A 13,620-nucleotide genomic window follows, 5' to 3' on the forward strand; every position below is an offset into this window, starting at 1 on the left:
CGATGCGTGGGTTCATTTATTATTTGTGTAAGACCACAGCTATCAATTATAGTCTGGAGCGCCACGCATGGAGGGTCCGATGGGGTATTCATATGGATATTAAAGTCCCCCATTATGATTATATTGTCGGCGTGCGTCACTAGATCAGCAACAAACTCTGAGAATTCACTGATGAAGTCCGAATAGGGCCCAGGGGGGCGGTAGATAACAGCCAGGTGGAGAGGCAGCGGTGTGACAAACCTCAAAGTGAGCACCTCAAACGAGTTATATTTATTATTTAGGTTAGGTGTAAGATTATAGTTTTCATTGTATATTAGTGCGACACCCCCTCCCCTTTTAAGAGGTCGGGCAACATGTGTATTGGTATAGTTAGGAGGAGATGCCTCATTTAGCGCAAAAAAATCGTCTGGTTTGAGCCAGGTCTCGGCGAGACCAACGACGTCAAGTTTGTTATCTCTAATGACTTCATTAACTAATAACGTTTTGGAAGATAATGATCTTATGTTTAAAAAGCCCATATTAAAGGTAGTGGGCTGTTTTGAGGATTGTTTGTTGAAATGATCCGAAGTAGCAATATTAATAGTGTTGCGTTTATTATGCGTATTGCACTTTAAATAGTTTCGACCATATCTAGGAATTGATACGACGGGGATATTCAGATTGTTTGCTTGATGTTGCGATAAACTGAACGCATCATAGTTAGCTACCTCAGTACAATGTATGTCTGCCTCTGACACGGTCACAAAAGAAAAAACATTATGTGAGTTGTGTTTTATTCTAAGAGAATTGCTATGTGTGCAGGGATTATCCAGCCTGACGCCGGCTAGTTCTAGTTTAAATGGCTTCTTACCCGGAGACTCCACGCTTCTTTGGTTAGCTTTTCTCTTTGTTGTTAGCCCAGCTCGGCATCCCCGCTTCTGCTTCCGCTCGCACCGCTTGTGTCGTCTCCATTGGCGGTCACCGCTAGCACTTGACTCCGCTGCTACAAAGGCCGCTCGATATAGCCCACGAAGTATTCCCATGCTAGCGAGGAGGTCCACCGTACATGCATCTTTCAGTCTATAACGACCCGATCCATCCACATCCAGAATTGTCTGTCGGTCGTATGTGATCACAGAGTGTTCACGCTTTGAGCCAGCCATGAAATTGACAGAAATTACGGGTGTTTTTTGCCAAATCGCTCTACACTCCCAAGAGCGTTAGCATAGCCGCCGCATACCCATGCGCCGCCATCTTGAATCAACACATTGTTTTATTCTCCAGTGCAATAACAGTACTGAAATGAAGGCTAAAAGGGTATTAACGGGAGCCTTAAAAAAATAAAATAAAAAAGAAGTAACTTAAATAGTTACTTTTCATAGTAACACATTACTTTTTGGTGCAAGTAACTGAGTCACTTTTGAAATAAAGTAACTAGTAACTGTAACTAGTTACTGGTTTGCAGTAACTAACCCATCACGGTTTAAATGTAACTTAGATATTGGGTTTCACTATGTAAAGTGCTTTGAGTCACTAGAGAAAAAGCGCTATATAAATATACTTCACATTTCATCCCAAATGAAATGAAAGAACGACAAAATCATTCACAAATTCTACTTCTATCCAAATTCATTCAGGATGTTTTGTGACGATCTGTCACTTCATTTCTGTTTGTTTCCTTGTTTTTGTATTTACTTCCTGTCAGTGCTCTTATTTTGTTATATTTCCTGTTTGTTCCGCTGAGCACTGTTTTTTCCTCACCTGCCGTTGATTGGCAGCGGGTCGGTCCACACCTGTTGCCAATCAACATGTATCCTATTTATGCTTGGTCTCGAGCACTCCTCAGGGCTCGATGATAAACTCTTTATGTTTGGAACTGTTGTATGCAAGACTGCTACATGTTCTCTGTTGATGATAATTAAAATCATCTTACCTGCTCATCGTCCTCCTGGTTCTTGCATCTTGGGGTCACACAAACAGCAGCCATGCGAGTTCCTTACATGTTTCCCCAAAAGGCTTGAAAAATAGTCAATTAACCATTTGGGTTTTTTTAATGGTCCATCTCCCAAATACGATGGACTTAACTTTCTGTTGTTCTGTTTAATATCTATAATAAACATTTTGATCACAAAGAAGAACATGTTTTGTTTGTACAATACAGGTTTGATAAAGACTCAGAGAATGCTGTAAAATTTAACGTCGACTAGGATAAATTGCATATTCGCAAATCCAACAGCAGTCATGCAAACCAACATTTTTGTTTTATTCTGAAATTAAAAAAAAAATGGATATAACTCACTAACAATGACAAAGAAAAAGAAAATGGTCATGAAAACGTCGCACATTCTAACTGACATTTAAAAAAATTACTATCAAATAAAATGAATAATTAATGTGTAGTATGATGCCTTAATTAGCTTTTGGTTTCATTATTCAAGTGTTTCTCTCATGTTTCCTGTTTTCTTACTTTTATTTCAATATTTTGATTAATGGTTTATGTTAGTTTTATGTTCAGATTGTAAAAAAAACCCAAAAAACTATCATATTGTAGAAATAATGATTGTTGGGGAAAAAATACTCTACTTGTTTGCGCATGCGCCAAAAGTCAGTCACTGTCCCCTACTCTTCTACTTTTTGGCAAAAATATAACTGATGCTTTTATGTTTGTTATATGAAATATGAATGATTTAATATTGGAGGAGATACAGAGATTAGCTTTGAGTCCCCATTCACTACATCATATACGACATTTGGCATACTTGTAAAAGACAACCTACTTAAAATGTTTCATAGATAACAGTAAGTTATTCTAAGATTGCACTGCTAATAAAAATGGCAAACAAGTAAAACAATGTTTACAAAGAACAACAGTTATCCCTTAAAATATATAGCTTTACCTAAATGGAAACGTTATAAACTTTCAAAGTCTAAAAACAGGTGTTAGAATAAACGTATATAAGTTACCACACAACTCTTACGCTTAAAGGCCGTTGCTCTAGTTATTATCTATTGTGCTCAAGCTGTACTTTTTCTTCTCGTGCAAGGGCACACAACTTGTTATCTTCCACTGCATGTGAGGAGTGGCCTTGCCGCAGATGTTTTCTGTCTTTCAGCTTGCTAACAGCCAAGGACGAACCAGCACCTCAACGAAGATAAGGCATATAAACAGACAAAGCAGAGACAGGGAACAATCTCAACGCCCCCCAGCACATTCCGTTCTGAATAATCACGTATTGTGCGTACTGAGCTGCTCGCATAATGTGTGACCCCTCCCTTTAGAAGCAGCCTCAGCATGTAACTAGGGAACTCCTAAACTGAATAAAAAGAGGAGCGCGTGGGCTGTTCCTCGGAGCGTAGGGTGAGACTGTAACGGAGTGTGCAGCTCCATGCGTTCTCCTCATGAGCAAAATAGAACTCTGTCTCTGCCTGATTCCTTGCTTCTTGTTCTGCTTAATAGATAGTTTGGTGCTTAAACCTGACAACAGGTACATATTTACTAGTATTGTACTTTTTTCCCCCCTTAGAGTTTAAATCTAAACTCACTTCATTATCATTCTCTTTAGATCAAAAGAAAACAAATCCAACCAAGTTATCTGAAACTTCCGATCTCCTCCAAAAGCTATAGAAGTCCCTATAAAAAGAAGTGTCTGACTGAACACGTGACAACTCTTCAAGCAGTAACACTGCTGCCATCTTGTGGCGGCATTGCAGACTGCTTAAGATAGGAGTTGAAGAAATTACAAGAGTTGCAAAAAAGACACAATGAACATATTGCAAAGAATGCGTGCGACAACATAAACAAGCCAGTAACATGTGACGTATGTACAGCTTCCGGCCGTCTTTTCACCGATTGTTCATGCTCCAGTTCAGAGTGTCGGCAGCCATTTTTATTGTGAAGTTGTCTGGACAGGAAGAAGGCAGGATGACTGACAACAAGTCAGACTTTTATTTGCATCTACAAAAACAGTTGTGTGGCATACAGACGGCAGCGAAAAAAGAAAGTACTCAAACACTTTCTCAATGACTTGTTCTAACTCTAATTATGTGTTCATATATCCTGTGTGTGTTCTGCTGTGTTTGCTCAAAGTGCTTTTCTGTGAAAAGCTTTTATCACAAACTGAACACTTAAATGGTTTTTCTCCTGTGTGCGTTCTCATGTGTTGGATCAAAGCTCTTTTTTGAGCAAAGTTTTTGTCGCAAACTGAGCAGTTAAATGGTCTCTCCCCCGTGTGTGTTCTCATGTGTTGGCTCAAAACTCTTTTTCGGGAAAAAGGTTTATCGCAAACCGAACATTTAAAGGGTTTTTCTCCTGTGTGTATTCTTATGTGTTCAGTCAAAACTTTCTGATGGCAAAATCTTTTACCACAAACTGAACAATCAAATGTTTTTTCTCCACTGTGCGTTTTCATGTGTTGAGTAAAATTGCCCTTGTTAGAAAAGATTTTAGGACAAACTGAGCAGCTAAAACTTTTTTTAACTCTTATCTTTTTAGAGCATTTCGAGTGTTTTTTGTCTTTGGGAGTGTTCATATCACCTTCACAGTCTGTATCGCTGCTCAAAGTTACTTCAACCCCGTCTTCAGACTCACTATCTGATAGTGGAGCTAAGAGGTTGCCTGGTTGTGGTTTCTCTTCATCATCTTCAGTCTTCACAGAGACAACAGTCAGAGGGAAGTTGGTGTGATCAGCTTCCTGCATCCCTAGAAGACACTCTCCCTCCTGAGTGATCCAGCGTTCCTCCTCTTCCTCTTTAATGTGGGGGGGCTGTGAATCCTCCTCCTCCTCTTTAATATATGGGGGGTGGGGATCCTCTTGTTTTAAAGTAGAGCTCCCCCCCAGCAGTTGAAGGGAAATTTCTTCTGGATGACCAATCAGCTGCTGGACGTCTGCAGGACACAAACAACACAAACACACTTTAGTTCAGACATGATCTATGAGATGTTTCTCCTCCAAATCGCTACACACTTTCTTCTAAGTACTGTATGTGTGTGTAGTGTTTCATGGCCATTCATTTAGGCAGTGATGGGCAGTAACAAGCTACATGTAGCTAAGCTATGCAGCTTAACTACATTTTCCAGTAGCTTGACGGTAGCTTAGCTACTTTTTTAACAAGTAGCTTTTCCTGTAGCTTAGCTACTTTTAAGATCCATGTCGCGAGGTAGCTTATTTCAAAGCTACACGCTACAAAGAGAGAAAATGGACTGCGAGTCCAAGCCCCAAAAAATATGGAGAAAATACAATGACCCGGATGAATGAGAACATCCATACATACGGAGGCTGAAACATTACAGACTGGCTAATCAGAGGCAAAATAAGACGGGTCATCGAAAGTAGGAAGCAAAATCATAACAGACACGCACTACCAACTGTAATTGTCAGGTTTAAACACTGATGACATCTATTAAACAGACAAGAAGCAAGGAATTAAACAGAGACAGAATTCAATTTAGCTCATTGAGGAGAAACGTCTGGGCTGTACTCTTGTACAGTCTTCCACCACGCTCTGACGAAAGATTGTACGCCTCCTCTTTTATTTGGACTTTCCCTGATTACATGGCAACAGCTGTTTCTAAAGGAAGGGGGGTCGTAAACAGCCGTCGCCTTTGGTTACAAAACAGTTCAAAGAAAAGGTGCCTGGAGGGGGAGTCAGGTCCTGCTCCCTCTTCGCTTTGTAGATCTCGGGTCAAGACAAAATCTTCCTGTGGATTACAATAGATCAAAGAAACCGCCACCTTCATGTCACTTCCCATCCTACACAGTGGAGTTTTACAAGCCTTTTGATTGGCAAGATCAAAGACAGCTTTTGTCTGCTCGCCGGGAACTCATTGAAACACAAAGTTTTGTGATAACTTAGATACAATTATTCTGACAGTAATGGTTGGAGTTTTTGTCAAGATATAGATAAATGCTGTTTTTAACTGTAGATAAGACAATTAATTTAATTACCTTATAGGGGTGGGCCAAAGAAAAGGCAAACTAAATCAATTAATAACATTATAGGGTTGGGCCAAAGAAAAGGCAAACTAAATAAAGAGATACAGTGGGGGTGCGGGGACCCCTAGAAGTAGTTGTAGGGTGTCCCCAGCTAAATGACAGATAGTTAATAGTAATTGGGTCCATTTGTACACTCTCGGTTACATCAACATTGATATTATACATGTGGGCCCATCGATAGAAATGATACCAAAGCAAGCTACTTTAGTAAAATCATAACAGACTAGCGCTCATGTCACATGACGACGAGGGAGTCGGAGAAAGAGGGACACTTCAGGCTTACCACTCAAAAAAAAAAAAACATACTTGAAAATGTCAGAGGGATTTTCTCCCACAGATTAGATGTTTCCTTTAGGGATGAAGATGACGTGCAGGAAACCCACAATAATGCGTGTCCTTGGCCATATTTAGACAAATGAAAGTTTACAGAAAATGAGCAAAACCTTAGTTTGTACTTGTTTACTCTGCTAACCAAAGTCATAACTGCTCTCTTCATCTAACACAAATGTAGGAACACACAATAAAGTGAGCTGACTTGAAGAAAAGTGTTACTGCCCATAACTATTACCAACTGTTCCCAAACTACACACAAGTCATTGTTTGTTTTTTTGTCAAGATATAGATAGATGCTGGGGTTTTTTTTACTCTAGGCCAGTGGTTCTTAACCTTGTTGGAGGTACCGAATCCCACCAGTTTCATATGCACATTCACCGAACCCTTCTTTAGTAACAAATAAAATGTTTTATTTGTATTTTTTTCAAATTCAAGACAAAGTTATATGTTTTTTTTTACTAGTGCACAAAATGAACCGTGCATGAACATCACCTTGTTCAAAGAACAAAACCAACACAGTGCATGAACTCACAACAAATTAGACACTTCACATGTGAATAAGATAAATACAGTCTATTATACAGCATTATTCACATGTGAATAATATAAATACAGTCTATTATACGGAATTATTCACATGTCAATAATATAAATACAGTCTATTATACAGCATTATTCACATGTGAATAATATAAATACAGTCTATTATACAGCATTATTCACATGTGAATAATATAAATACAGTCTATTATACGGAATTATTCACATGTCAATAATATAAATACAGTCTATTATACAGCATTATTCACATGTGAATAATATAAATACAGTCGATTATACGGCATAATTCACACGTGAATAACATAAATACAATCTATTATATGGCATTATTCACATGTGAATAATATAAATACAGTCTATAATACAGCATTATTCACATGTGAATATTATAAATACAGTCTATTATACAGCATTATTCACATGTGAATAATATAAATGCAGTCTATTGTACAGCATTATTCACATGTGAATAATATAAATACAGTCTATTATACGGCATTATTCACATGTGAATAACATAAATACAGTCTATTATACAGCATTATTCACATGTGAATAATAGAAATACAGTATATTATACGGCATTATTCACATGTGAATAATATAAATACAGTCTATTATACGGCATTATTCACATGTGAATAATATAAATACAGTCTATTATACAGCATTATTCACATGTGAATAATATAAATACAGTCGATTATACGGCATAATTCACACGTGAATAACATAAATACAGTCTATTATATGGCATTATTCACATGTGAATAATATAAATACAGTCTATAATACAGCATTATTCACATGTGAATATTATAAATACAGTCTATTATACAGCATTATTCACATGTGAATAATATAAATGCAGTCTATTGTACAGCATTATTCACATGTGAATAATATAAATACAGTCTATTATACGGAATTATTCACATGTGAATAACATAAATACAGTCTATTATACAGCATTATTCACATGTGAATAATATAAATACAGTATATTATACGGCATTATTCACATGTGAATAATATAAATACAGTCTATTATACGGAATTATTCACATGTCCATCCATCCATCTTCAACCGCTTATCCGGAATCGGGTCGCGGGGACAGCAGCTCCAGCAAAGACCCCCAGACTTCCCTCTCCAGAGCAACATTTGCGACTTCCTCCTGGGGAATTCCGAAGCGTTCCCAGGCCAGAGAGGAGATGTAATCCCCCCATCTGGTCCTTGGCCTGCCGCGGGGCCTCCTCCCAGTGGGACGTGCAACGAGGACCTCCCTAGGGAGACGCTCGTGAGGCATCCGCACGAGATGCCCGAACCACCTAAGCTGGCTCCTTTCCAAGCGAAGGAGCAGCGGCTCTACTCCGAGTCTCTCTCGGGTGACTGCACTTCTCACCCTATCTCTAAGGGAGATGCCAGCCACCCTTCTGAGGAAACTCATTTCGGCCGCTTGTAGCCGCGATCTTATTCTTTCGGTCATTACCCACACTTCATGACCATAGGTGAGAGTAGGAATGTAGATAGCTCGGTAGACCGAGAGCTTTGCCTTCTGGCTCAGCTCCCGTTTCGTCACAACAGTGCGGCAGAGAGACTGCAATACTGCCCCAGCTGCTCCGATTCTCCGGCTGATTTCCTTCTCCATCTTTCCCTCACTCGTGAACAAGACCCCGAGATACTTAAACTCCTCCACCTGGGACAGAGTCCTGTCCCCTACCCGGACTGTACAAACCATCGGTTTCCTGCTGAGAACCATGGCCTCAGATTTGGAGATGCTGATCCTCATTCCAGCCGCTGAACACTCGGCTGCGAACCGATCCAGTGAGAGCTGAAGGTCACGAACCGAAGGTGCCATCAGGACCACATCATCTGCAAACAGCAGTGATGCAACCTTTAGCCCCCCGAGACGTATACCCTCTCCGCCATGGCCACGACTCCGCCTAGAAATCCTGTCCATGAAAATCACAAACAGGATAGGTGACAGAGCGCAGCCCTGGCGGAGACCAACCCCCACTGGAAACGGATCCGACTTACATCCAAGCACCCGGACACAACTCTCGCTTTGGTTGTACAGAGATTGGATGGCCCTCAGCAGGGTTCCCCTCACTCCGTACTCCCTCAGCACCTCCCACAAGATCTCCCGAGGGACGCGGTCATATGCCTTCTCCAAATCCACAAAACACATGTAGACTGGATAGGCATACTCCCAGGCCCTCTCCAGGATTCCCGCAAGCGTAAAGAGTTGGTCAGTTGTTCCACGACCAGGACGGAATCCACATTGCTCCTCTTGAATCTGAGGTTCGACTATCGGCCGGACCCTCCTTTCCAGTACCTTGGCGTAAACTTTCCCAGGGAGGCTGAGTAGTGTGATACCCCTGTAATTAGCACACACCCTCTGGTCCCCCTTTTTGAAAAGGGGAACCACCACCCCAGTCTGCCACTCCCTCGGCACTGTCCCAGACTTCCACGCAATGTTGAAAAGGCGTATCAACCAAGACAGCCCATCAACACCCAGAGCCTTCAGCATTTCTGGACGGATCTCGTCAACCCCCGGAGCTTTGCCACCGTGGAGTTGTCTAACTACCTCAGTGACTTCACTCCGAGAGATCGACGTCGATCCCCCATCATCCTCAGGCCCTGCTCCTATCAGGGAGGGTGTGTCTGATGTAGTTGGGTTCAGGAGTTCCTCAAAGTGCTCTTTCCAACGCCCCACGACTTCCTCACTTGAAGTCAGCAAAGTCCCATCCTTGCCGTACACAGCTTGGATGGTTCCCTGCTTCCCCCTCCTGAGGTGCCGTATGGTCTTCCAGAACAGCTTTGGTGCCGCCCGATAGTCCTTCTCCATGGATTCCCCGAACTGCTCCCACACCCTCTGCTTAGCCTCGTCCACAGCCACGGCCGCTGCCCTTCGGGCCCGTCGGTACCTTGCAACTGCCTCCGGAGTCCCCTGGGATAACATACCCCGGTAGGACTCCTTCTTCAGTCGGACGGCTTCCCTGACCACCACTGTCCACCAGGGTGTTCGAGGGTTACCGCCCCTTGAGGCACCTAAGACCTTCTGGCCACAGCTCGCATCTGCAGCTTTAGCAATAGAGGCTTTGAACATTGCCCATTCCTGTTCAATGTCCCCAACCTCCACAGGGATGGCAGAGAAGTCCCGCCGGAGGTGGGAGTTGAAGTCCTTCCGGACAGAGGACTCCTCCAAACGTTCCCAGTTCACCCGCACTACACGCTTGGGTTTGCCAGGTCTGTCCAGAGGTTTCCCCCGCCATCTAACCCAACTCACCACCAGATGGTGATCAGTTGACAGTTCAGCCCCTCTCTTCACCCGAGTGTCCAAAACATACGGCCTCAGATCAGCTGATACGATTACAAAATCGATCATTGATCTTTGGCCTAGGGTGCTCTGGTACCAGGTACACCTATGAGCATCCTTATGCTTGAACATGGTGTTTGTTATCGCAAGTCCGTGACTAGCACAGAAGTCCAGTAACAATCCACCACTCAGGTTCAGATCAGGGAGACCGTTCCTCCCAATCACGCCAGTCCAAGTATCACTGTCATTGCCCACGTGCGCGTTGAAGTCCCCCAGCAAGACTATGGAATCCCCTACCGGCGCCCCATACAGGACCCCATGCAAGGTATCCAAGAAGGCTGAATACTCTGAACTCCTGTTTGGTGCGTATGCACAAACAACAGTCAGAGTTTTCCCCCCTCCAACCCTAAGGCGAAGGGAGGCGACCCTCTTGTCCACTGGGGTGAACTCCAACGTACAGGCACTCAGCCGGGGACTCGTGAGTATCCCCACACCCGCCTGTGCCCTCACACCCTGAGCAACTCCAGAAGTGAACAAGGTCCATCCCTTGTCCAGGAGTGTGGTTTCAGAGCCCTTGCTATGCGTAGAGGTAAGCCCCACCAGATCCAACCGGTAGCGCTCCACCTCTCGCACCAGCTCAGGCTCCTTCCCCACCAGCGTAGAGACGTTCCACGTCCCGAAAGTCAGCCTCTGCTGCCCCGAATTGGTCCGTCCGGAGCCTCCACTTTCACCGCCATCCACTTGGCAGCGCACCCGACCCCACTGGTTCCGACCGCGGGTGGTGGGCCCACGTGGCAGAGAAGATGGTGTGTCCACGTAGCTTCTTCGGGCTGTGCCCGGCCGGGCTCCGTGGCAAGCCCGGCCACCAGGCGCTCGCTGACGAGCCCTACCTCCGGGCCTAGCTCCGGAGGAGGGCCCCGGGCTTCCTCCGGGCCGGGTAACGCATCCTCTTTTAGTATAGTTCATGGGGGGTATCGTAACCCTGATGGGGGGGGCATTCGGGTGCTACACCTTGCCCAAGGGTGACCCGGAACTATGTAAGGCAGGGGCGTTCAACTCCCTGAGGCTTAATACAAGCCCACATACCTTCACATGTGAATAATATAAATACAGTCTATTATACAGCATTATTCACATGTGAATAATATAAATACAGTCGATTATACGGCATAATTCACACGTGAATAACATAAATACAGTCTATTATACAGCTTTATTCACATGTGAATAATATAAATACAGTCTATTATACAGCATTATTCACATGTGAATAATATAAATACAGTCTATTATACGGCATTATTCACATGTGAATAATATAAATACAGTCTATTATACAGCATTATTCACATGTGAATAATATAAATACAGTCTATTATACAGCATTATTCACATGTGAATAACATAAATACAGTCTATTATACAGCATTATTTACATGTGAATAATATAAATACAGTCTATTATACAGCATTATTTACATGTGAATAATATAAATACAGTCTATTATACAGCATTATTCACATGTGAATAATATAAATACAGTCTATTATACAGCATTATTCACATGTGAATAATATACATACAGTCTATTATACAGCATTATTCACATGTGAATAATGCTGTATAATAGACTGTATGTATATTATTCACATGTGAATAATATAAATACAGTCTATTATACAGCATTATTCACATGTGAATAATATACATACAGTCTATTATACAGCATTATTCACATGTGAATGATATAAATAGCCTATACATTTTCCAAGTAGCTTGCCCATCACTGTATTTAGGACCCTATTCTCCCACGTGCTAAAGTGAAAAAGCTGCACTCTCAAAGATGCACACTTTGTGTGGAGCAACCCTTAAATGTGGGTGTTACCTGTCAAATATGGCCTGCACAAAAACACACACACACACACACACACACACACACACACACACACACACACACACACACACACACACACACACACACACACACACACACACACACACACACACACACACACACACACACACACACACAGCAGGCCTAGACAGGAGGAGGACAGAGTGTAGGTACACAGAAAATCAGAGGGTCAAATGTGCGAGAAAATGAGAGCAGACAGTGTTGACAAACAATGTTGCAACCTTGTGTGGGAAGCGCAGGTGCAGAAACACAAAAGAAGAATCCCTGTGGGATGCACAAACTGCCAGAGAAATTTTCCGTGCAACGTTCATATTGTTGTTACTCAGCCAGCGTTTGTGGGTCTGATGGACCCCTTGTGGCTTTTAATGCTTCACAATCAAACACTTTTATGTTAAAATACTGAACAGATGTTTATTGGGATAAGGTAAACATCTGTTCAGTATTTTAACATAAAAGTGTTAGATTGTGAGGCATTAAAAGCCACAAAATGTCCATCAGACCCACAAACGCTGGCTGAGTAACAACAATATGAACACGACACAATTGTTAAGTTTTACCTATTAAGTCCTGAACGTTTAACAATTTAAATAACATTTTAGATTACAAAAAAAACAGCTTAAGTCAAATGAAGATTATTACGTCTTGCTTTGGTAACTTTCTTTGACTTTACGAGCTGTGACACTTGTGGAGAACTTCCCAATCCAAAGTTGAGAGTAATCATATTATTCTTGTTCTTTATTACCTCCAATCCTCTGCACGTTGATGTAGACATGTGGTAGAGTCTTTGTTGACATTCTTCAATAAAGTCGGCTAATTTCTCATCAACAGGGCGGATGGTAGCTTTCAAATTAGGGGACTTCAACTCACTCCCCATTATCTGCAGTTTTCTCCGTTGGTGATTTGCTGGAAGTTGGTGGCGCTGATTCTCTTTCACTTTCTCTTTTACCGGACGTCGCCATCTTAGCATAGCAGTAGTCGTCCATCTTCTATCACGTCTTCAATCTTCACTTCAGGTAACACTCCATCGCTCCAAACTCAACTTACGTTCTGTGGGTTTCAGAAAAGACGAACATGTGATATACGTGTTACTAAATGTGCTGTTAGAACGCTCAGTCCGCCATCTTGGTCGACTCCGAAGTCTTTGAGCTGCTCGATCTCTTTGCGCATGTGCGGAAAAATCACCCACTTCCGCTTTCTGCATTGTTTTTTTTTAATCATGTAAAAAATAAATATATAAAACCTAGGTATTTTTTAAATAATATATAGAAGACAGTTTAATTTGATGTTTGGATGATTAAAATGTATGTATCGTATTGTTTAAATAAAGTTTAGAAAACAAACTTACTCCACCCGTTTGCGCATGCACCAAAAGTCACCCGCTTCCGCAGTTTTTTTTAAAAATCATGTAAAATATAAAACTATAAAACTTAGGTATTTTTTTCCCTAATATATAGAAGACCCATTTAGTTTTATGTTTGGATTATTAAAATGTGTGTATCATATTGTTTAAATAAAGTT

At 41.8% G+C, this 13,620-nt stretch overlaps 1 protein-coding gene across 2 annotated transcripts; it reads right to left on the bottom strand.

Moving 5' to 3' along the window:
* Window positions 1–3,453: 3,453 nt before the first annotated feature.
* Window positions 3,454–13,257, bottom strand: LOC133632285 (zinc finger protein 287-like). 2 transcript variants are annotated; one of them, XM_062024637.1, is made up of 2 exons: window positions 12,970–13,257; window positions 3,454–4,864 (listed from the first exon to the last, which is right to left on the bottom strand). In XM_062024637.1, exons 1-2 carry the CDS (start codon window positions 13,067–13,069, stop codon window positions 4,020–4,022), a joined length of 945 nt encoding a protein of 314 aa, XP_061880621.1. In that variant the 5' UTR covers window positions 13,070–13,257; the 3' UTR covers window positions 3,454–4,019. The 2 variants fall into 2 exon arrangements, with proteins under 2 accessions (XP_061880621.1, XP_061880622.1); XM_062024638.1 differs by having other exon boundaries at window positions 3,455–4,864; window positions 12,845–13,257.
* Between the last annotated feature and the right edge of the window lie 363 nt (window positions 13,258–13,620).

The sequence above is a fragment of the Entelurus aequoreus genome, linkage group LG17 (assembly GCF_033978785.1).
Source record: "Entelurus aequoreus isolate RoL-2023_Sb linkage group LG17, RoL_Eaeq_v1.1, whole genome shotgun sequence".
In the NCBI taxonomy this organism is placed as follows: domain Eukaryota; kingdom Metazoa; phylum Chordata; class Actinopteri; order Syngnathiformes; family Syngnathidae; genus Entelurus; species Entelurus aequoreus.

What these genes read in the sequence shown, in the direction of transcription:
- LOC133632285 (XM_062024637.1), bottom strand. Translation starts at nt 13,069, where the DNA reads ATGCTAAGATGGCGACGTCCGGTAAAAGAGAAAGTGAAAGAGAATCAG. An exon ending in AAAACTGCAGATAATGGGGA is followed by an intron (nt 4,865 to 12,969) that starts GTGAGTTGAAGT and finishes TGTGTCCTGCAG; the next exon opens with ACGTCCAGCAGCTGATTGGT.